Genomic DNA, 21,823 nt, shown 5'->3' on the forward strand with positions numbered 1-21,823 from the left:
CTGACTGTTTTAGGAGCTTTTTGAGATCAAATAGAAGAAAATACATAACATTAAACATGTTAACAACACAAAAGCCATATTAAACGCAGACTACTTTAGGCCCGGAAGTAGGATTCGTCGCGTCATCACTGAACAACCGGATAGGATGAGAAATCTTTTTATGCAACCAGTCGTGGCCCCCTGGTGGCCGTTAAAAACAATACCAGTTTAAGGCACTTAAGTGTAGGCTTCAGTTGTTAGTCCTACAAGCCATGTCCATATTTTATATGATATGGTGAGTGTGCACAGAGCCTGGTTTAACAAAGACATTTAATAAAAATAACCAAGGTTGTGACTAGGGTTCTAGGTTTAGGGGGCTAAATAATGCAATAACTGAATGTCCAGCTGTGCTTTGAAGCACACTCCTATGATGCAACCATACAGATATTTATACTTTTCCTTTAATTGGCATATTGAACCGTTAATGGGAGGGGGGTGGGCTTTAGTAGTTTGTATACCGTCGATCAGGGGTCCTGTTTGCAGTTCTCTGAGGGCACCTTAAAGCACTTTACAGTGTAATAACATGTGGTCCCTTTAATGTCGGACAATGGTCAGTGCTCAAAGTCTCAAAGACATTAATAAAGAGGACAAATTGAAGACACGGAGCGAGCAAACAAGCTTACTTCACAAGAATGGCATAACAGGAGATGCCATAATTAAAACTGTCAGCAGAGCACCCTCAAGTCCGACGACACTAACCTTAACGGCCGAGATGAGCGCCGCAGAATGCTAAATGGACACTAAAATGAAACTGTGTAGGCAAATTTTAATCTTTAGATATTTACTCTAGAAATATTAAGAGCCCGTGGGGACGGGGCGGTCAAGGCGACAGCTAGCAACACATTTTAAAGAGACAACACAAACACAGGTGATTGTAGCACTGCAGATTGTACCTTTTGACAATACTCATGGCTGGTGCTGTTGGATATCAGCAAAAAGCAGAAATCAGACACGAAACTGATGAGTTCTATGTCTATTGTATTGCACATACAGAGACAAACGCTTGTTCAAGTTTGCATACGATAGTTACAAAACATATCCCTTTAGGAACCACAGGTAAAAGGTGAAGGAGGAAAGAAAAACATCCTTAAAACACACACAAGTTAATGAACCACAAGGCTGAAAAGTGGCTAGACCAAGAGAGAAGGAACATCATCTTGATGTGGTGAACTGCTGCTGTGGCTCAGGTCAGTTTCATTACCTCCACGATGCTGATGATGCAGGATATTTGTGCGACAGGAGCGGAGAATGAAAACAAAGCTCGTCCAGCTGTGGACGTTTGTGACAGTGAACCAGCTGATGCGTTATTCTGCGACGTGACCTGGAACTGATGCACAGAGTGCTCTTGTATCTTTGGCTTTCCTCCTTTGTGTGCAGAAACAGGACAACAGAAAAAAAAAGTAGCTTAAATGCACTTTGAGTTTGAAATGAGTCACTGAAGAAAAGAAAATCAGCTGGGGTGTGCTACGCAGTGACATAAATGTCATAATCAGGATTATGGCTTTTATTTTTCCTCCCATACAAACAGACTCTTGTGCAAACACACTGCTCAGGAAAGCAGTCTCATATCTCTGATTGCAAATACAAGAAAGGGTGATTGTGATAATAAAGCACGGTGTTTTTCACACCGAGTGATCCATGGCTATTATTCAGGCAAAATCATCTTCACTGAGCTCCAGTGTGAACACAGTCACAGAGATTTAAAGTGGATTCAGATGGTCCAGCATGAGGGGGATGAATGTGGGGCTGTTTTGTTTGTAGCTCATCAATCTGGGAGTCCAGCCTCTGGGGACAACATCTAATTTTTCAGGGATTCCAGCATCAGCCAAGCTTATTTTGGGCACTGGTCATCACTTATGAATACTGTTAAATTAAAAAAGTTCCCAGATGATAGCTAATGCTCTCCACGGGTATATACAAACAAAGGCTGCTTAAGGTGAGCGAAGTCGAGTGAACTCTGGACTGCTAGCAGCTATAAATAAAAAGTGAAAATGTTCCACTGCCTAAGATCTTGCAGCTCGTCTGCAGATTTACATACAGATATCACATCTCACTCGTTTGTTTCCTCTGGTGACCGCTGCGGCTGGCGACAAACCTGATGGCTCTCTTCCCTCCAAACAATTATTGTTGCTCTTCAAGAGCCGGTTAGAGTCGGGGCATGAACACTAACAGATGTGCTATGATGTAAAGCAAACAGGCAGTGCGTGCTCACCGCTCAGTGTGAAACTAAGACAGACAAACAAGCTCGAAAAAACCTCTCCTTGTTCTCTGAATCGACACCAGCTTACAGGAAAGCCACCACAGAAAAAAAACATTCTCGCCTTGAAGCACAGATTTGGTTGGTTTTATTTTTAGCTTTCCAGTCAGATCTGTGAAAATATGATTAAATTAAAACTTGTTAAAGGAAAACTCCAGCAGTATTAGTACCCCCCTAAAAAAAGAAATCCCATAAAGCAGCATGCTGCATTTCCCTTTCCCTGCCTGCTTAAGACCATACCTCGCCTACTGCCACACGCTGAGTTTGCTATATGCAAAATGAATGCTTAGTTCCCAAATCCACCTTTTTTTAAATCACTCTGTGGGGCCTTCCTGCCACACAGAAGGCCTTAAACAACTGCTTCTACATGAGAAGCAAACTGGACATCGTGTGGAAATCCCTGGGGTGTGCTTGTAAGCAACAGTCATGATATGTAGGGGATCACCAGTATGGCCAGTTTTACTGAAGGGAGAAAAAAAAGAAAAAAGAAATCAGCTTGAGCTTTTTGTTTTCACTCGCCGCTCCGTATCATACCTGCTGGTGAAGAGAAAATGCCCTTTTTCCCCTCCTTTCTTTCTTTTATTGTTCAACATTACCAGACCACATCGAGAGCAAAAAAAGCTGGATTTACATTCATCCGGTGGTGGAAGGGGAAAAACAAAACAAAACAAAACAAGTGACCATAAACAACTGATCTGATCAAATTTAATAAGGCCTGTGCTGCTCCCTCCTGCTGGTCAGGGCGTCACTGCGCAGTCAGCAACGCAGCGGTTCAGACGACACTTTTTTCAAGGGAATTCCGCTTTCCCTTAAATCAATGACATGATTCACTTAAGCTATGACTTTTAGTCCAGTCTCGACTCTCAATGCATCGTATGGGTCAGCTTCGTAATCTTGTCGCACACCCCCTCCACACACACACACACAACCATTCTCTTCTGTCCGCAAGACTTACGAAATCTTTTAAAAGAAATAAAGGCAACACTTATAGCTTAGGTCCATCTAAAAGTTCCTGAATCTAAAAAAACAAACAAAAAAAAAGAAGATATATTAGCCCAACAATAAAATTGCAGGTGATTACCCCCCCCCCCCTTTTGTCTTGTAGAAGGCACACAAACTACCACAAAAGTATAGTACTAATCTTTAAATGTGCAAAAAAAAGCCCAGTTGACTTTATTTCCTCAGTAAGGGAAAGGAAAAAAAAACAAAAGAAGAATATTCAGCACGTTTCTTTTTTCCTGCTTTCCTTTCCTGTTTCTGTGGAGGAGAAAGAGAGCAACAGTGCTGAGTTTATAGGTGTCATAGCAGAAATACGCTCTAGAACCAACGCCTCTGCAGTTCCTCTGTTGGCACTGTGTTAGCAGGCTAAAGGGCAAAGGCAGAGTCTGCATGTGCAGCTCTGATGTGCACGTTCTGTGCACTGAGAAAAGGCTTGCACACCAGCGCGAGGAGCTCTGCTTTAATATGCAACGATGACAGGCATCTCTGGTTAGTGTGATGACTGGAACGACTCAGCAGATCCCCCCCAAAAAACACACACGTGCACACACAGGGACATTTAGAAAAAAGGGGAAAAAAGCAGCACTTTTCAGTTTCTTCTTTGTCTGTTTTTGTGTGTTTCACCCTCACAGTTTATTTCTCTTTCAGTAACAGTAGCTTTTGTCAAGAAGAATAAGTTATCCAGCATTGGGAGGCACCTCTGGTCCATCACAGACTGCATCGCTCCTCTGACGGTCCTCGGTTACTCGGGCACAGGTGAGGAGGCGGTGGTTGTCGGTGGTGATGGTTTGGGGGCTTGGAGTGCCTGTGGGTTGACGATAACCTGGATCACAAAGTCCTTCTGGATCTTAGTGTCTTGCAGCCGTGTCTTGTCCGTGAGCAGCTTCCCGGAGAAGAACCAGCGCTGGTGAACGGTGTCGATGTCTTCCTGAGCTTGCAGTTGCTTCTTCAGCTGGCCTATGGTGTCAACCATGCTGACGCTGAGACGCAAGTCCTTTCCTGTGGACAGCCGCACCTACAGGGGAGCAGGGAGCAGAAGAGTGAGCTAACAATGCTGCATGGAGAGGTGAGCCAAGTTCCAAATGCAAAGAACTCAAAAACTGGTCCGTGGATTGTTTTGTGTTGGCATTTTACAGTTTTAACCCCGTAAGAAGTCTTAATACATGTCAAAAGCTGCATGAATGTTAGTACATAAGCTTCTCTAGCATCTGTTTGCACTTATTAGGCACATATGAGGATATGACTCATAACCACAGGAAGTAAATGTTGGATGAAATCTGTTTTTCTGTCCAAAGGTGAAACCAGCTGCTGATAAACCGGCTCAAACAGCTAGCTAACACAAAAACAGAGTAATGTGTAACTACATCAACTTTCCCAGAGCCTGTCAATCTGCAGCAGTTTAACAATTAATCAGGAGAAGCACAGCCACAACATTAATGATGATTTGACCCAGATGTAGTCACACTCTACTAATATTAAGGTTTTCCATATCAGAATAAAAAAAATATCTAGACTTTATCAATTCTTGAAACCTAAGACATGCTGTTTTGTTCTTTTTAGAGAGAAGAGACTTTGTTCAGTCTTTGTCTAGTTGTTCTGTCAAGAACTTTAACAGTTCACGTCAGCATGTTAAATGTTAAAGTAGGGCTGCAGAGTCTGAGAAGTGGGGGGAATTTTCTGTAACTTCCACTGCTGGGAAGAATGGTGGCTGACATAATTGTTTTCCACGTGAGAGTCATCTTTGTCACTGGAAATGGCCTCATAACCCTTCCCACACAGGTGGAAGCAATTGTTGTTTCTCTTAGGGTGTTTTCATATCTGCAGTGTTTGGTCCATTTAAATTGAACTGGTTCGTTTTCCGCCTTGCGGTTCGTTTGTGCAGGTGTGACCACGGTAATCGCACTTGGGTGCGGACAAAAACAACCACACCACTGTGGAGGAGCTGGTCTTGGTGTGGTTCCAAATGAACTCCAGAACACTTTCTTTACGGTGCAAATGCTGTAGGCTTGAGCTAAAATGTTCCTGGACCCTTGTATGCTTTGTATTCTGGGATGAGGCAAGGTACTATAGATGTACAAAGGTCTGTACAGACAACTAGTTGTGACGTGATTGCAAATTCTTCATGGTCATGTTCAATAGCCGGGAGCACAGCATCTTCTTCTTGTATTTACACATCTGGCCAATCAGCAAACTGAACACTCTCACTTGACTTGCAGTGAAACATTTTGGTTCACTTGGAATTAATATAGATTTTTCTGTGTGCAAAAAGAAACCAAAATACAAGCAAAAGCTACAAGTTTACAAAGTCATCAACTGATTTGCAGCAGACTAAATGAACTGTAGGTACGAATAATGCTGTCTTTTCTGTCTGGAACTGTGTCGACACACACCTGAATGCTCCAGAATAGCAAACTACTAAAACTTCTGCTTTTATAGAAGTGCTCACACTTGCTGACCAGCAAACAAATCCATTCAAATTACTAGCACCTGGCTGCTATCTAACCCCTTAATTGTTGTGGAAGCAGTAAGGGTGTACTCAGCATTTTACACACTGTATCTGCATTTTTTTTATTGCATGATTAATGACAGTATAAAAAGTCAATTATATCAGTTTTTATGACTTGCTCGAGGACTAGATCACTTTTTAGCATGTTCTGATATGCAAAACCTTGGAACTGTAGTTTTGGCATGACTGTATGGAGATTTACATATTTAGTTTTTTATGCAAACTTTAAGGAAAACCCCAAAACAAAGACTGAGGCAACCATTGCCTCTTGAGTTGCTAATACACCCAACTAAATATTCGTCTAAACTTAATCAGTTACTCTGAATTAATATTAGACCAGTACATCTATTTGATTACATTGAGTACAGTGTTTACAGTGTGGATTAATATGCAGATGATACCATTTAGTCCTAATCAGTTGGTAACGTGACCCGTGTCTTACAGGAGATGTACTAGTCGTGGTACCTTGAGCTGGAATTCCTTCTTGGATGCTGCTGGGGGTTCAGGGCTGTCGCTGGGGTCTTCGTCACTACGCTCTGAGATGAGGTTGATGGGTGGTGCCAGGCAGTAGACGGGCAGCTGGTAGCGGTTCCCAAGTTCATCGTAACACTCTGTCAGGGTACCTGAGAAGAGGATGCCACAGAAAAACAGGTCACATTGTAAGTTAAGTCTGGTTTAAGCAGCCTATGTGAGAGTGAGGTGAGAACTGTACTGTATAAGTATACTGTGTGTGTTCTCTCCTCACCGTGTGGCAGTGTGATGCTGGCTCCATCCACTATAGCCTGAGCTAATTCATGGTCGTTACACTCCAAGGCCACAGCGGCTGCTTTCAGAGCATCCCAGATTTCCTTGCGGCCCTCGAAGGCCGGCGCCGTGTCCCAAAACTCATCCCGCTTGCTCCGTAGCTGGCCCTCCGTCATCGGGTAGTCACTCTTCCACTTAGGACGATCTTTTTTCAGAGGCTCGTTACGCCCTGTAAAGGTAGAGGAGTGTATTAATTTAATGCTGAAGTTTCACACTCATAATACGCAACAAACAAAACAAACACCCCACTAAATTCTAAGGTCAGAGGCAGAATTCTGAAAACATCTAATTTAAGGTAACATTTGAACACAGCATGAGGTCCTCTCATTACAAAACAAGTGTTGATTAATTCACCCACATGTACAATTTATTTCCCTTCTTACTATTGTAAAAATGGAGGAAGAAACAACAGGAATCCAAACACGACAGTCAGTGGAAGTCGTTTTCACAATCCTCATTATCATGTGTGAATGCCGAATGCAGAGAGCAGGCAGCTTGGCTAATGAGGAAAGCCCAGCCTTAACTCTGTTCTTTCATCTCCTCACTGTAATAAACAGAACTGCCACACAGAAACTCGAGCTGTCATCAGAGAAAGATCGTCCTACCCCACCCTAACATGTCTTCTCAATCTAAAATTAGGAGGTCATTCAGAGTTTGCTGTATCCATGAAGCGTATGCTTACTCTAGATCTGTCTATGTAACCTTACCTTCATGTTTCCCACTATTCAGTATTAATACAGAGCACACCTAGGCCAGGAGAACACTGACTGATCTGGAGGGAAAGCATAAGGACAACAGGCTAGGATCAGCCACCCATCATTGAAACGTCCAGTGATTTTCCACACCTGTTTGTATCATAGCCAGCATAAAATTCCTCTGACTGAAGCTACGGATGTCCAGAAATAAAATACATGAAGCTATAAATCAACGTAAAAGCTTGACAATAAAACTGAGAACTAAACTTGCCTATAGTTGCTAATGCCTGCGTCACAGCTGCCACACATTGAAGAGTGGACTGATGGAAAATACAGCATACAAAAGGGACACCTCGCATGCAGAGTTGCCTTTCTTCCAGACCAATTATCTATAGTGCAGGAGGCTCAGGACAGGTAATCCTGGTGTAGGATTAGCATTTAAAGGCGAGTGAATCCCAAGTAAAGAAAAGCAGGTTCCTCACTACCACTGAGCAAAAAAAAAAAAAAAGGCCTGTGGTGTCCATGAGAGCCAAAAACATTTGAATTGATATCCAATGCAGATTAATTGCTGTGTCCCAAATGTTATGCAGCCATCTGCCATCAGATGGAGGATCATTGTTGAGAAACAGCATGAATGCACCAATCTTGGGACTGATCTTATTATTAACACAAATATTGTTAGTCCTTTTAAAAGGTATAAGCACGAAATCGTGGATACAAGCGGCGGAAATGGCCTTTCACCCAGGGGTGCATGGTTTTTCCCTGAGAAGTACAGCCATTCAGGATGGGCTCAGAGCCGCTGCTACTCCACATCGAAAGGAAAGGCGGGCAGTATCTGGGTGAGGTTTCTGGGTGACCGGGCATGTCTTGCTGAGAGGAGGCACCAGATATGCTGGAGAGATTATATCTATCGGATGGCCTAGGAATGCTACAACGTTCCCCAGATTAAGCGGATCAGGTTGCAGGCGAGAGCAAGGTCTGGGCTTCTCTGCATAGGCTGCTGCCCCTGCGCCCCGACTCCAGATAAACAGAAAAAAAAATTGCTATCGTTCTAGCGTTTTGTCATTTTAGATTTAAACTTTTATTGAAGTGGTTGGCATGAATATGGAACAGCGTGCATCATTCATAACACACAGCACAATGTGCCACACTTTTCAGTCACAGTTTATTTGTTTTTCTGATGATAATTTGTCACATTTTCAACAGGTGAAAAAGTGTTTTTCTGGAGAACATGAAATGCTCATAATGCTCATAACCAAGGTGCTGCACAGTTAAGCACCATGATTGATTAAAGAATGTGTTAAATGCTTAAAATGCCTTTGTGTAGAGAGTTTTTGACAAATTTAACTTGTTTCTTCATTTTAGAATAGTTAGTTGACTAAATGAAGGGGAAAAGTACGCTAAGAAATTAGTCACTAGGAACATCCCTAGTTTTAGCTTTATTTTCATAACTTTTATAGCATTACTGATGAAAACCTACATGGCAATATATACTACACCAGGTAAATAAGTAATTCATACAGAATGAAATGGCAGAAAAGTCGATTTTTTTCACTACCTACAACACAAATGTTTTTGTTTTTGCTTTTTTTAAAAATGTATTTATGGGTCCTGGTTAAAAAATATTATATTATTACCATTTTTTTCTGTAATTTTACACACCTAATATCTACAACCTGGTTCCACAGAGTCATGGTGACAGATTTCTTTAACTTACAATTTCAAAAGTAAGTGAGTTTTTCTACATGATGAAGAAAGGTTGTAGTACTTCTTTCCTTAATATGAAGATATCTGAGGAATTCGATGTATGGTTAAACTTCTGTATACTGACAGAAAGGACTATCACTGGTCTGATTAGGCTGTATGTGGCCCATGATGTGAAGATGTGTTTGACATTCGTGAGCTATAGACATATTGCAGTTATGTCAACGTGGATGTACACAGTGTACAGGACACCCAAGTGGGCTCAACCTTGTAGTCAGTTATCTTATCACCACGCTACATCATTCAGCTTTCTGCAGTTAAAGACACGGCCCGCCTCTGTAGTTTAAAAGTGTTTTTAAAGCATCTGTAATGGTACTTAAAAAAAAACCCCCAAAAAAACACCACATGCATTATTACTACAATAGTGCCGCCACTGTCTTTATATGCTCTGTTTACAGATCACTCAGCTCAGAAAAGCTACCGACAGGTCCACCTGCTCCTATTTTGTAGCACATAGCCCTTAACATGGAACATGCTGGCTCTTAGAAGCTTATTGCATCAGTATCATCAGTAATAAACACTGCATACATTAAAGGCACTATGAGATTCCAAACTCTCATGAGCTCATTGAAAACTCCATTGTGCAACATGGCTCTATAAAACTTGGGTACACCATAAAGACCTCCTCATTTCTAAGATGAAACACATGCTGTAAATCCTCAACTATCTGTTTCCATTCTGCCGAGGCAACGTGACGTAACACTTGCAAAACGCGTCATACAAAAGAGGCTTGTGTTACAACAACAACAACAACAACTACTTAAATGTCTTCTTTTCAAGTTTTGCCTACAGCTATTGCAAACTGTTTTTTTCCTCCCCACAGTCTGTGTCACTTTATTCTGCATTTATATCTATTGGTTAGTACAGGGCTGCTCTAAAGTCTTGAGCCAGCCCTTATTTCTTTATATTTTGCTTCCAAGAAACCAGACTTGTAATTTTTAATGGGATCTTGAGCAATAGTTCTCCCGGCTTTCTGAAGGTCTTGCAAAGGTTTTCTTTGGACCCTACTCCTTTTCTGTTTGCTTGTTAAGCCATTTAACAACGACCTATAAATCATTCAAGCATCAAAAAGGCTTCTAACTCAAGGAATGAACCAGTTTTGTGCCTAACAGGCAACTTAGAAAAGAGCCAATTGTGAATGGCTTCTTTAGGCACTTTGTTACTAGCAGCCTGTCACCAAAGCACGAAATACCCATTTCTTTTGCTGAATCTATGAACAATGCCAAAGCTTACACATTTTGACAGGACACCGGCCCTCGAGGCCTGGAGATGCCTACCCCTGGTCTAAAGCAGTCTACTGCCCCTTAGTCAGTGATGTTGGAGATCTTCTCAAAACTAACGGTATTATGAACACAGGAAAGTACCATTAGGGTATAATCTGCCAAGCAGTGCCATCTCTTTCCAAATGGTACTGCATGGTATTGATTCACAGTTGGCATTTTTCAGCATGACAATGACCTCAAAAACACTATAAATGCAGTAAAAGCATACCTGGGTAGGAAATATGTACGTGTAACACTATCGGTCACAGACTATCCTTCACAAAGCCCGGACCTCAACATTATGTGAGCAGTGTAGTGCACATATAATGTCTTAGTCATTAAGCTTTTTTATTTTGGTCAAATAAGGTAACAGAGACTTTGGCCTCATACTGGTTAATCCTCTTCATCTTCCACTGAGATGCTCAGGAGTTTAAAGTTTGAATATTAACAAAATTCATCAGAAGAGGGGATGGGTTGATACACGCAGCACAAACAGCAGTGCTGCAGTACACTCCTATGAATCAGTGTCACTGTGTCTGTACTTATAAGCAGTGAGCTAAACTGTATAGAAAAAGAATAGGGAGTGTGACCGCGTGCAAAAATGTTCACATTATAGGAGAATACTGCTGAAACTGCAGTACGGTGAGAGAGCGCGACTGACAGAAATAAAATTTATGGGGATAAGTGTGTGTGTCTTAAAAAAAAACTCGGTGAAATGCCTCATAAAACAGAAAACAGCAACAAGGCTTCCTTGTGCTGCAAAAACAGCACACCCGACAACTACAGGTGGCTGATGAAGATTACCTAACGCTAGGAACAAATGCTTTACTTTACCAAGATGTTGCTTTGAACCTGCAAAGACATTTAACAGCTGCACACATTCCCTTGAAATAAGGCAAACTATCAGGGGGGAAGGTGTGGTTGTCCACGTTCTTCCTTTAAAGAGCAACAAAGATAACGCCGCTGCCAGATGACACTGACCGAATTGCCACTGACCAAATCAATATGAGGACGTACTGGCGCACACTCACTCACGTGCTGTAACTGCTTATCTTATCACCACTTTTGTTTCCTTCACCTTTCTGCAGCTAAAGATACAGTCAGCCTCTAAAAGCTACTTTCGGCTGCTCCCACAGCCACAGGGGGTCGTCACAGCGGGTTGCTCTGCGTGTTGGATTTGACAGGTTTTTATGCTGGATGCCCTTCATGACACAACTCCATCCTAATATAATATCATCCTCTTATTAAGTGAGCTCTTTTGAGCGACCCATTCTTACACAACTGTTTGTAAAGGGAGATGGCACGACTATGTGACTGATTATATACGTTGTGACAAAGCCTGCATTCAAAGATTAAGAGGTGTGGCCCATTACTTCTGTCCATGTGTATGTTTATGTTGTTTATGCTGGATTGATCACTCTAATAGCGGTCACCCTTTAAATGGGAATGTGCTTGAGACAGCTGTGAAACGGGTTTGGTTCAACCAGAGCGATGATGTGTTGATGTATCAGTAACCCTGCTCGGTACGAGACGAGCCAATAAAGTGAAAATATGACTTGAACGCCTCCAGGTCAGAATCCAGCCTAGACGTGACAATACAACAGCCCAGCTGATTTCTGGTTAGTCTGAGACAGCTGGATACAGACAGTGCTGAGAGCCACTCATGGGAAAGCTGGTTTGAGGTTTGATCTATATTTGCTTTTTACTGAAATTGTAAACCACTGTTACAGAGATGCTTAAAAAAACAACAACACTTGTAAATTATAGACATTGTCAACTAAAACAATGTGTTTCTCCTTAATCAAGCTGTTTTCTAAAGCAATTACATTCAAAATAGATAGACCACCTTGGAACGGGCAGGTTTCACTTTCATTTACAGTTCAGCTTACTTTCCAGTGAATTGTTTTGTTGATTCTTGAGATCCTAATCATTGAGAGCTTTGACATTATCATGGTTAATCAGTCTACCGTTATTATTAGGTGATTTACAAAACTAGCAAGCGAACCTTGTGCATATATATTCAGCAGGTTTTGTATACTCTTATAGCCTGATTGATATTTGACTTTTTAAAAATCAATATTTAAAATAAACTGAAAATTGTGCATTTCTAATCACCTTTCAGTTACATCCATGCTGCTTCTAAATGCGTTACTATCTTATAACGGGTTTCTGCAGATGTTTATTTAAAGTCCAAACATGTTCTTCCATTATTTTTCTCAGCATCACAATGCAAACGAGACTCCTTTTTGTTCCTTTAAGCGTGTGGTAGGCAGACCTAACACGAACATAGTAACACAAATTAGTGAGCTCTTATCCAAACAAAATTGGAACAAACGAAAAAATTGAGATCCCATATGAGCTATCCAATTCTTCCTCTTATCAAATGGGGTTTCTTTATGAGCATGTATGTAACAGAGTTACAGTCAGTATCAGTCTCAGTCACTGATACAGCGGGGCATGATGTGACTTGTTCTTGATCGAAGCCTTGTCTAGCAAAGGGAGCGTGTTGAGTCTAATCAAGTTGGGAAATCAACATGAGCCACTGCCAGAAAGCCTGGGTATCTTGGCTCTGACAGCTTTAACTTTAAATAGCTACTCTGGCACACGACAAAGAAACTTACCTTGAAGGTCATATTGGCATCAAAAATCTATGTTAGAGTCTAATTTTAGGATGCAACTCCATAAGCAGGGGTCAGAAAGTCTATTCAAACAACGCCCTTTTTTATATGGCGAAAGTTGGACTCCATCTTCAAAACCTCCCATCTTTCTGATGCAAACTGGAGACAATTCCCACTGGAAAAAGGCGGACTGAAAAACTTTCCAGCAGTAACAAATCAAGGGGACAGAACCTGCATCCAAATGAATAACAGACATTTAGTTTCCTGAGCAGCCACTCTAAGGCAAACACTGAGCTCAAGTATGCTTGCACTGTAGTCACACAACCGTGCGTGCTTTTAAAGCAATATGACAGAAATATGAAAAAGCTGGAAAGTCTTTTCCCATCCCAAAGTGTTTATGTGACCCCCATTCATGAACCTGCCAGGCTGTAAAGCCCTAATCTCCCAATAATGACTGTATCATAACAAGGTCACACAAAATATAATCACCATTGTTTTCTGGAAAAGTAGAAAAAGTTCCCAGTGTCTAATAATTCAGCTGCACTGCGCCTGTGTGTTGATGGTTAACTTTAGTTTGATTAACAAAGTAGCAGTTTATTATTATGTTAACTTCCAGGAAAGTCCGTAACCAACAGACATAAACTGATGTGAAAAGAGAGCAACTTCTGGAATTAATGTAACGTAGCTGGCTGTTACAGTAACCACAACACAGAGCTTACGCCCTAGATTTTAATATACGAAAATCACCCAACGAGCTTACTGTCATCAACTTTGGTACAGATGTTATCTGAATATACAGCTACACCAGTCTGAACTGATAAGATGAAAAACTACCTCGTCAAAGCTAAAGAATCAAGCCCTTTTTTACTGATACAGAAGAGGCACACATCAAAGTCAGACAGCTACAGCAGGATCCAGTTTCCTGATGTGTGTGAGGAATCGTGTATGGAGATTTCGTGCACCTGCCCTCTCGTGGCTGCTGTTAAACAGAGGTATCGACCTCTGTTTAACAGCAGCCACGACACAAAAAAAGGATGCGAATCACAAGTGGTGGCCAGAAATGCACTCTCAGATAAGTCTGAACCTGCTATTGTTATAGCAACACAAAACTATCAACGCCGAAATATTTCTCTTTTTTGGCATCACTGATCATCAACGGACAGAGACACTGTTGCTGTATGACTTTAAGTTTCCAGCTCTTATATTTCAAAGAAACCTCTCCGCATATTAATACAACATCCACACAATGTTGCCTTACCTCCTCGTCCACCGTTCCTGGAGGAGCCCCGACTCTGCGAGTCTTCCCAGCCTTCCAAGTATCTGCCCATACATCCCCCCATGGCTAACGGGCTCCAGATCGCTTTTACGGGTCTCACTGGCTAAACAGGGCCCCCATTGCGGACGAGGACGATGTACTAGGTCCGATGAGGAGGATGGTTTTCACGCACAGGGACGCAAGCCTGATATGTCATTCGTAACCGCACTGAGGGCGGCAGTTAATATTTAAATCACGTTTTGCAGGTCTATACGTTTGAGATTAGGGCTTAAAGTGCCCTCTTTGTAAATAACTTCTGCCTGCGTGTTGACACGCGCACGCAGAGTTCACGGCTCGTGGCCCGCACCAATGTTTCAAGAGTTTGAGCAATCCCCAGCATCTGCCACCAGCTCGTTGTTAGCTTCAGGATATATACAGTATGTTTCTACTGTTTAACGTAGCTGGGCTGACTTGTAAGTGTTGCTATTAACCCGTCCAGACACAGCGCACCTTTCTCGCTAACAGGCTAACAGGGCCAACACGCTAGCTACCACGGCGTAAGTAAACACAAACTTCCGCGCGCACGATATCATTTCCCCGCATCTTCCGTCTCTGACAAACGCAGCGGGTCATTACAGTCTCCCTCTGTCCGCCGTACGAAGGAGTACTTCAGTTCTTTGACGAGCTCGGTACAGTGTTTTCTTTAAATAGCCCCCCTAAAAAATTCTCCCTACTTCGCTGGTGAAAGGTGACCAGCGGCAGTCTGCTAGCGCCGCCGAACTTTTTTCTTTACGCTTGCGCAAAAGCATCCAGCCAGGTGTTGGTTTCTAATGCGTCGGGACTTGACGCAATTATGAACGGAGGAGTCCGCAAATTAATTTGTACAGCGGAGTTATCATATAACAGCTACACGTTCTTCTAATGTCAATACACTTACTTGAAATTATACTGGTAGTAATTAATTGGAACCTCTTGAAAAGCAAAACTTTAGTGGAAGGGAGAGGACGTGCTAGTTCTAGTATTTGTAATGCATTGTTCGGACAGTACTTGAATGCAGCATTAAAGGAAAAATCATTTTGAAGATTTTCTTCCACCATTTCTATAAATATGAAAAACGTGTGGAAATAATATTATACTGTTTTTAACGGTTTTATTTTTATCAGATATAATCTAAAACCAATCGCTTTTCGCGATTCACCTAAAGTTTTCGCGCATGCGTAGTGCCAGTGAAGTAGTTACAGGGACACGATGGCTGCGGACAGTACCTTGGCGCTGTCTCTGGTGGAGGAATTTGTGTCTGGACTGCAGGACAGCAAGGCCAAAGATGCAGCAAAAGGTAAAAGGCTTTCGTCGCGGTTGGCCGGTGACATTTTTCATAAGAGTAACACCGGAGAGGCTGTAGAGCTACTCTCCGAGGATGCGCAGCGAGACGTGATGGTTAACTAGCTAACTTAGCGCCACAACATCCTGTGTAGTGTTATAACCGCAAGATAAAGAGTAAGCATTCGCCGTGAAAATATATTTGCTCATTTTGTCGATGTAAATGCACACTCTGAATGTATACATCGAGTTTGAACACATTGCCACTTCACAAGGACTCTTAATTTGATGCTAGTCCGTAGTGGTTAAAGCACATGCTGCTTGCTAGCTGCTGAGTTTGTGTAAGGTAGCCTGTAAATGAACCCTGTGGCCTTACCTTTGAATTATAACCTGGTACAACTACTAGAGTTAGAGCATGCGTGTACTTGCATTGCTGTAGCTCATCACTTCACTTCACTAAACTTATTTGTTTGTTTGTTTTGTTCAGGTGTCAAAGACGGGAAGTTTACAGTTCTGCAGCTGGTGGAAGCACTGGGGTAAGCTGTGTTCATCGTCATGTCAGGGGAGAATATCAGCCCGAACCAGCCAGAGTTTGCAATTATATTCCTATCTAATATCAACTTCCATCTTCATTACCTTTCCTGTTAAAGGTCCAGTCTGACCAGTTCTCAGCCTCCCACTCGAGCCCGAGGAGTCCTTCTGCTCTCTGAGGTTTTGCAGGAGTGCTATAGAGAGCTTACAGAGAGAGAAGGTACACCTTTCTCCTTCCATATACTGTGCCGGCATTGCACAGCTTCTTGCAAAGTGACAAATCAAAAATGCACTCAAATAACTACATTTTATATTCATATATGTCTTACGATGACGCTTATTCATGTCAAGGGGCGATCAGCACTCAGCATTTCTTCCTGTTCTTCTCCGCAGTGGAAGTGCTTATTGCCTTCTATGAAAACCGTCTGAAGGATCATTATGTCGTCACACCTCCCGTCTTAAAGGGGCTAAAGGAGCTGGTTAGTCGTTCTTTGATAACATTTAGTTTCTGCTCAAATCTGCAAGTTTATTTCAGGCTGGGGGGCTTTTTTTTGAGAAGTTCCAGATGTGAGCAAGGTTGTGGATTTCCTCTTACTGTTTTGTTAATGTACATTCCCCAATTCAGACAAAGTGTACAAACCTGCCTCCTGGCTCAGCTGTGTCCATGTTGAGGTCAGTGTTCCAGGACATCCACGTACAGGTGAGACTGTCATATTGTTGTACATTTAAAGTGTTATTGTGAGGAATAATGACAGTGCTGGATTGATTTTTACCTACATAATTTCATCTTTTTAATACTTAGTTGTGAACTTTGTTCATTTCATTTTTTTCATTTATTTGTTCATTTTCAGGCACAACAAATACCTATATTGAACATAAAATGCACAAAACAAAAAACAAAAATTCCCTGAAAAAGGAGTGGGACGAAGAAAACTTATTAAATCCCACCCCTTGTTGTCTTTGTGTTCTTTAAAATGGGAATTGAAGAGAACGTGGATTTTACAAAGACCGCATGGTGTATTTTACTTAACCAAAATTATTGCCAAGATCAAGTTGTTGCTTAGAAATAACTCACCTAACATCCATAACTAATCTAGGTCACTGTACTTGGAGGGTTATGCTAATGTTAAAAATTACATTTAAGTAATTTGCAGTGCACGAGTTTGCACCATTAATCAAAGAATTTATTATGATTAACCAAACAATTCACGTTTTACATTCCACATATGATGTCAACAGTTCCACTGTCTGAGTTGTTTTTTCTGACGTTAGTGGACATTTTGTGACTTTTCCTAGTTTTGCGGTGTTTGATTTTTCCGAAAGTAATGCATTTAAAACCTAATGTAGCACACTGTCGGAAACATCGTGCCACACTTGTTAGATGTTCTTGTTTCCTCTCTGTTATTGTTTTTGCTGGTAAAACTGACTCATCTAAAACCGTTCCTACTAATAACAAATGTATGTATTTCCCCTGCAGTCTCTGATGCTGTCAGAGAGAGCATGTGTTTACAGCATGCTTATCAACATCATGGAGACCAGAGAGGCGGGTAAGAGATTATGGTTTGATTCACAAAACCTCAGTTAACAGAGACAGAAAGCTCTGTGGAAGGAAGCAGGTCATGTTGAAATAACCGGTGATTTAAGAATTGAGCATGAGTTTTAAAAGTCGGACAATCTCACAGCAGTAATGGAAGGCGCTGACACGCTGTCCTCTGTTTGGCTAATATTTTAGGTTAACAGCCATATGTAAAAAATGAAAATGGAGGGCTGACAGTGGAATAGTTGTGTTTAGCTACCAGCTGTTAAAATGGAAACGCTTACAGGAGGGATGGTACTGTGACCTGGGCTTTGTTCCAGAAAGCAGATTTAACAAACTTTAAATGTAAGCTCTGATTGTTTGGTTCCAGACCATGTTCACCGTGGCAACGGGCAAGACCCTCCTGTTTAATTCTGTGGATCATGTTTGATTGCGTTGTTTGTATTAACAAACAGAAGAGGGGAAAGATATGATTTTTATATATATAAGTAGCAGAGATGTTTACTCATTTACACAGAATCATTTCATTATTATATATAAAAAACAGCTGTGATCTAAATGGATTTTAAATGAGTTGTAAATCTTCGTTATTCAGCTGTGACCTGACAGGTACAGCATGCAGGTTACAGCAACTGTAGATAAAACAGTTTAATTACAAACTGGTGATATTAATCCGATCCAGTAAGGCTGATTGTAGGTGATTTGTGGGGTTTAATGACTCTGTTTTAAACTATATTAAGAACACTGTCAGAGTCTTAAAAATCATTACACTCTTCTTCATCTCCAATATGATGATAATCAACATGACTAATCACAACATTCTAATCACGATTCAAACCGAGTCATCAAAGACTGATTTATCAAAGTAAACATGAATGAATCTTGCTGGGATCTCTGGCTCTGATATGAGCTTTGATATCTGCCCTCTGACTTAGGGAATGAAACGTCATACAGCTGCTTCAGGAGCAGTCAGTGTGTGTGTGTGTGTGTTAAATAAGAGGAAGTGAATGATTGAGAAGAAGATGCAATCATTAGAAAACTGACAAATCCCGTTAGTACCAATGTTTTTTTTTAGCTGCTGTTACTTGTTTCTTCCATTTTAATATTTTGACTTCACATAAGAAAATTAATCTTGCGGGTTTTTTTGCTCTTCATGCCAAAATAATAATCATCCCCACCTGGAGATGGTAGTAAGCTTCACCGATACACCCTCACCAGCTTTCCTAGTTTTGAGGAAGAGACGGTTGGTTGTATAGTTCCTTTATCGTGGCACTCTCACGCAAGACATTGTTAGTCATTGTGTGAACCAGTGTTTGTCTGTTGTGTTGCAAAACTTTTTTTTCCCCACATGATGTGTCCCTGCTTCGTTTCCCCACAGAACTTAAGGGTTTGGGTGCCGACTTTGTCTTCGGTTTTGTGCAGTCCATGGACGGGGAGCGAGATCCTCGCAACCTCTTGTTGGCCTTTCAGATTGCCAAAAACCTTATTCACAGAGGCTACGAGCTCGGTGAGAACACCATAATTTCTTCTCACCGTCACCTCTTCTGTATTTCTGTGCGTCCCTGACCTGCAGCTCACCTTTTTTCTGCCACAGTGATCAAACTGTAACTCCCATTCATTTCCTATCTGCTGTCTCAGGTAAATTCACAGAGGAACTGTTTGAAGTGACGTCCTGCTATTTCCCAATCGACTTCTCCCCAGTAAGTCCCTGTTTACTCAGCTGGTTTGGACCGAGAACTGAGTGTAGCAGACATAAATGTCATCACTGACTTCCTGTGACCTCAGACAGACTCTGTAGGAAGTTATAACGCAGCGACTGCTCGCGAAAAGCAGCTCAATGTCACAGAGCATCACAGGTCTCTCTGGAGCAAAGCAGCACATGGGTGCAAAGCTTGTTGTGTATGTGACGTAAAACATCATGTAAAGTATAAGAATGGGCATATTTAACCATGTGTATTATTAAGCATTCAAGGCCAGCATCCCTCATCTGTCTAAACTGAAGAGGAAACAGGAAACAGTGCAGGATCAGCATTAGTTTATGAACACTTTAGACAATATATCCCAACACATCAGTCGACAGATTGGATCATTTAGAAAATCTATTATTATACATTTGCATTGATCTATATGAGCATGCTATGATAGTCATAGTTTATATAATGATTATATTTACTGATTCACTAATTAGTGACCATTTTAAACCATAACATGTTACAAAGTTTTCGTTTTCACAGCAAATTTTGATTTAGCTTTAATCTTAATCTTCTGACTAAAACATCATTTAGTTTCATTCATAATTTAGGCGTCTAAATTTCCTAAGTTTTTATCAGCTAAATGTTGTAATGTTATCATAGACTAAATCTAAAGGTGACAAAAAGTGTAAAAGTTTGTTTCTGCCACTGAGTTATTTACAACTCATTTCATTTTTATTCGTTAATGAACATGTTGATACGTTAAACTGTAGTTTTTGTCCTTGTGCATTTTTTGTGGGGGGGGTGTTGATGAAAGCGAATGCATCAACAACCTCATTAGAATTATTGGTTGAGGAAATCAACACTGATGTTAGAACTCCTTTTAGGCCAAACTGGGATACATGTGACAACAACGTGTAATAAATATTGTTCATGTGTTGTAAAGCACTATAAGACAGAGATCTAAAGTTTAACCCTGTGAATTTTGGGCAGCATTTTTGCTTCACGATTGGTTGCCAGTTGATAATGACTGATCAGTGGTCTTTGAGATTACATTTTTATTGTATTATTTCAGGTATTAAATGAAATGCAAACAGAGGCTATATTGTGAGAGCAAGTCTGCAATAGCACGAGTCTTTCTGCATTTATATATTTGTGTTTGTCAGAGATATCGACACTCACCTTGGTGCTTGTATAACAAAAGAGACATCTTTCATATATACATTGGAGTCTTTATATTCATTATTTGATAGCGCAGTGAAGAGGGACAGGAAACTGGGAGGGGGTGTGATGTACTTTCCATTATCTGTGAATGTTTGTAGGGTTCTGCATGTTTTAATAGACTTCTTAAATCTCTTCTCACTTCAGCCTCCGAATGACCCACATGGCATCACCAGGGAGGAACTGGTTCAGGCTCTGAGGGCCGTCCTTACTGGGACTCCAAATTTTGCAGAGGTGAGTGAAAGTATTATTTATTTATGTTTTTTTCAAATGTCATTCACTTTTTCTGTTTTGGAGCTTTTCCTCCTAAGCAAACTAAACGAAGGGCCTCTGCGCTAATATTTATTGCTATCTTACAGTTTCTGTTACCTCTCCTCATCGAGAAGCTGGACTCAGACGTTCAGAGCGCAAAGCTGGACTCGCTGCAGACTCTGGTGAGAAACTCGTCTCTAAAAATGTTGTGTGCCTCCAGCTAAAACAGGAGCTTACAGTTCAGATATAAACATTTGACTGTCAGCTGCACAGAGTATGCATGAGTAAAGGTGAATGATGCACAGCTCACGATTCCCTTAAGCACCAGAGTCGTTTGTCACAAGTGGTCCAGCGCAGAGTCATGTAGATAACTTGTGATTATTTTTACATTTTCAGGCTGCTTGTGTGTCACAGTATGAACACAAGCATGTGGCTGAATTCCTGCAGGGACTGTGGACAGCAGTACGCAGAGAGGTCTGTTTGAGATCAGTTTTTAAATGTAAATAGCAGTAGTACTTGTGTATTTTGTGCCTTGGCTCTGTTAAGACATATTTTAATATCTTGTAGCTGGTCTTTCTTCGGTGTGGTGTGATTTTAATTTCTGTTTTTAGCTCGTTTTGACCCACTCCACCCTCATAAATAAAAACAGGCACATTTAAGGCCAGTAGTGCTTTCTGAAGCATTTCTTTTGTAGCATTAAGCGAATGAAGACCTCACTGCTGTTTAACTAACAACAGCAGAGTCAAGTTAAGTTGTGCTTGTTGTGTCGTTGCAGGTGTTTCAAACCTCCAGCGAGAGGATCGAGTCTGCAGGCCTCGCTGCTCTTACCGCACTCACTTCCTGTCTGTCTCGCTCAGTCCTCAGCTCTGACTCTGAGGACTCCCTCAGCACATTCCTGGATTTCATTCTCACAGGTAAAATGCAGCTTTGTTATGCATGCATGAAAATGTGAAAAAAGGTACATTTGTTCCAGAAAGAAACATAGAAATGAAATTCTGTATACTGATGAGGAGGAATATGGCACTATGTAGTACAGTACACTGGGGAGGAAGTTGGCAGGAAACTTTTTTTT

General features: G+C 41.3%; 2 protein-coding genes across 3 annotated transcripts in view; one reads left to right on the forward strand and one right to left on the reverse strand.

Moving 5' to 3' along the window:
- Window positions 1-3,893: 3,893 nt before the first annotated feature.
- On the reverse strand, window positions 3,894-15,024 carry ubtd1b (ubiquitin domain containing 1b). Of its 2 annotated transcripts, XM_005721774.2 has the most exons (5): window positions 14,203-14,267; window positions 7,313-7,377; window positions 6,547-6,774; window positions 6,267-6,424; window positions 3,894-4,310 (listed from the first exon to the last, which is right to left on the reverse strand). In XM_005721774.2, exons 3-5 carry the CDS (start codon window positions 6,719-6,721, stop codon window positions 4,038-4,040), a joined length of 606 nt encoding a protein of 201 aa, XP_005721831.1. In that variant the 5' UTR covers window positions 6,722-6,774; window positions 7,313-7,377; window positions 14,203-14,267; the 3' UTR covers window positions 3,894-4,037. The 2 variants fall into 2 exon arrangements, with proteins under 2 accessions (XP_005721831.1, XP_005721830.1); XM_005721773.2 differs by lacking the exon at window positions 7,313-7,377 and having other exon boundaries at window positions 14,203-15,024.
- Window positions 15,025-15,409: 385 nt separating this feature from the next.
- Window positions 15,410-21,823, forward strand: part of mms19 (MMS19 homolog, cytosolic iron-sulfur assembly component) — a 17,652-nt gene continuing 11,238 nt past the window's right edge. Inside the window, exons 1-12 of the mRNA XM_005721778.1 lie at window positions 15,410-15,535; window positions 16,007-16,055; window positions 16,170-16,270; window positions 16,444-16,529; window positions 16,676-16,750; window positions 17,528-17,597; window positions 18,966-19,094; window positions 19,226-19,287; window positions 20,647-20,733; window positions 20,859-20,933; window positions 21,148-21,225; window positions 21,527-21,665. Coding sequence (XP_005721835.1) covers window positions 15,448-15,535; window positions 16,007-16,055; window positions 16,170-16,270; window positions 16,444-16,529; window positions 16,676-16,750; window positions 17,528-17,597; window positions 18,966-19,094; window positions 19,226-19,287; window positions 20,647-20,733; window positions 20,859-20,933; window positions 21,148-21,225; window positions 21,527-21,665 — 1,039 coding nt within the window. The 5' untranslated portion in view covers window positions 15,410-15,447. The remainder of the gene's footprint in view (window positions 15,536-16,006; window positions 16,056-16,169; window positions 16,271-16,443; window positions 16,530-16,675; window positions 16,751-17,527; window positions 17,598-18,965; window positions 19,095-19,225; window positions 19,288-20,646; window positions 20,734-20,858; window positions 20,934-21,147; window positions 21,226-21,526; window positions 21,666-21,823) is intronic.

This window comes from Pundamilia nyererei, unplaced genomic scaffold (assembly GCF_000239375.1).
Source record: "Pundamilia nyererei isolate P.nyererei 1_Seehausen unplaced genomic scaffold, PunNye1.0 scaffold00005, whole genome shotgun sequence".
Classification (NCBI taxonomy): Eukaryota; Metazoa; Chordata; class Actinopteri; order Cichliformes; family Cichlidae; genus Pundamilia; species Pundamilia nyererei.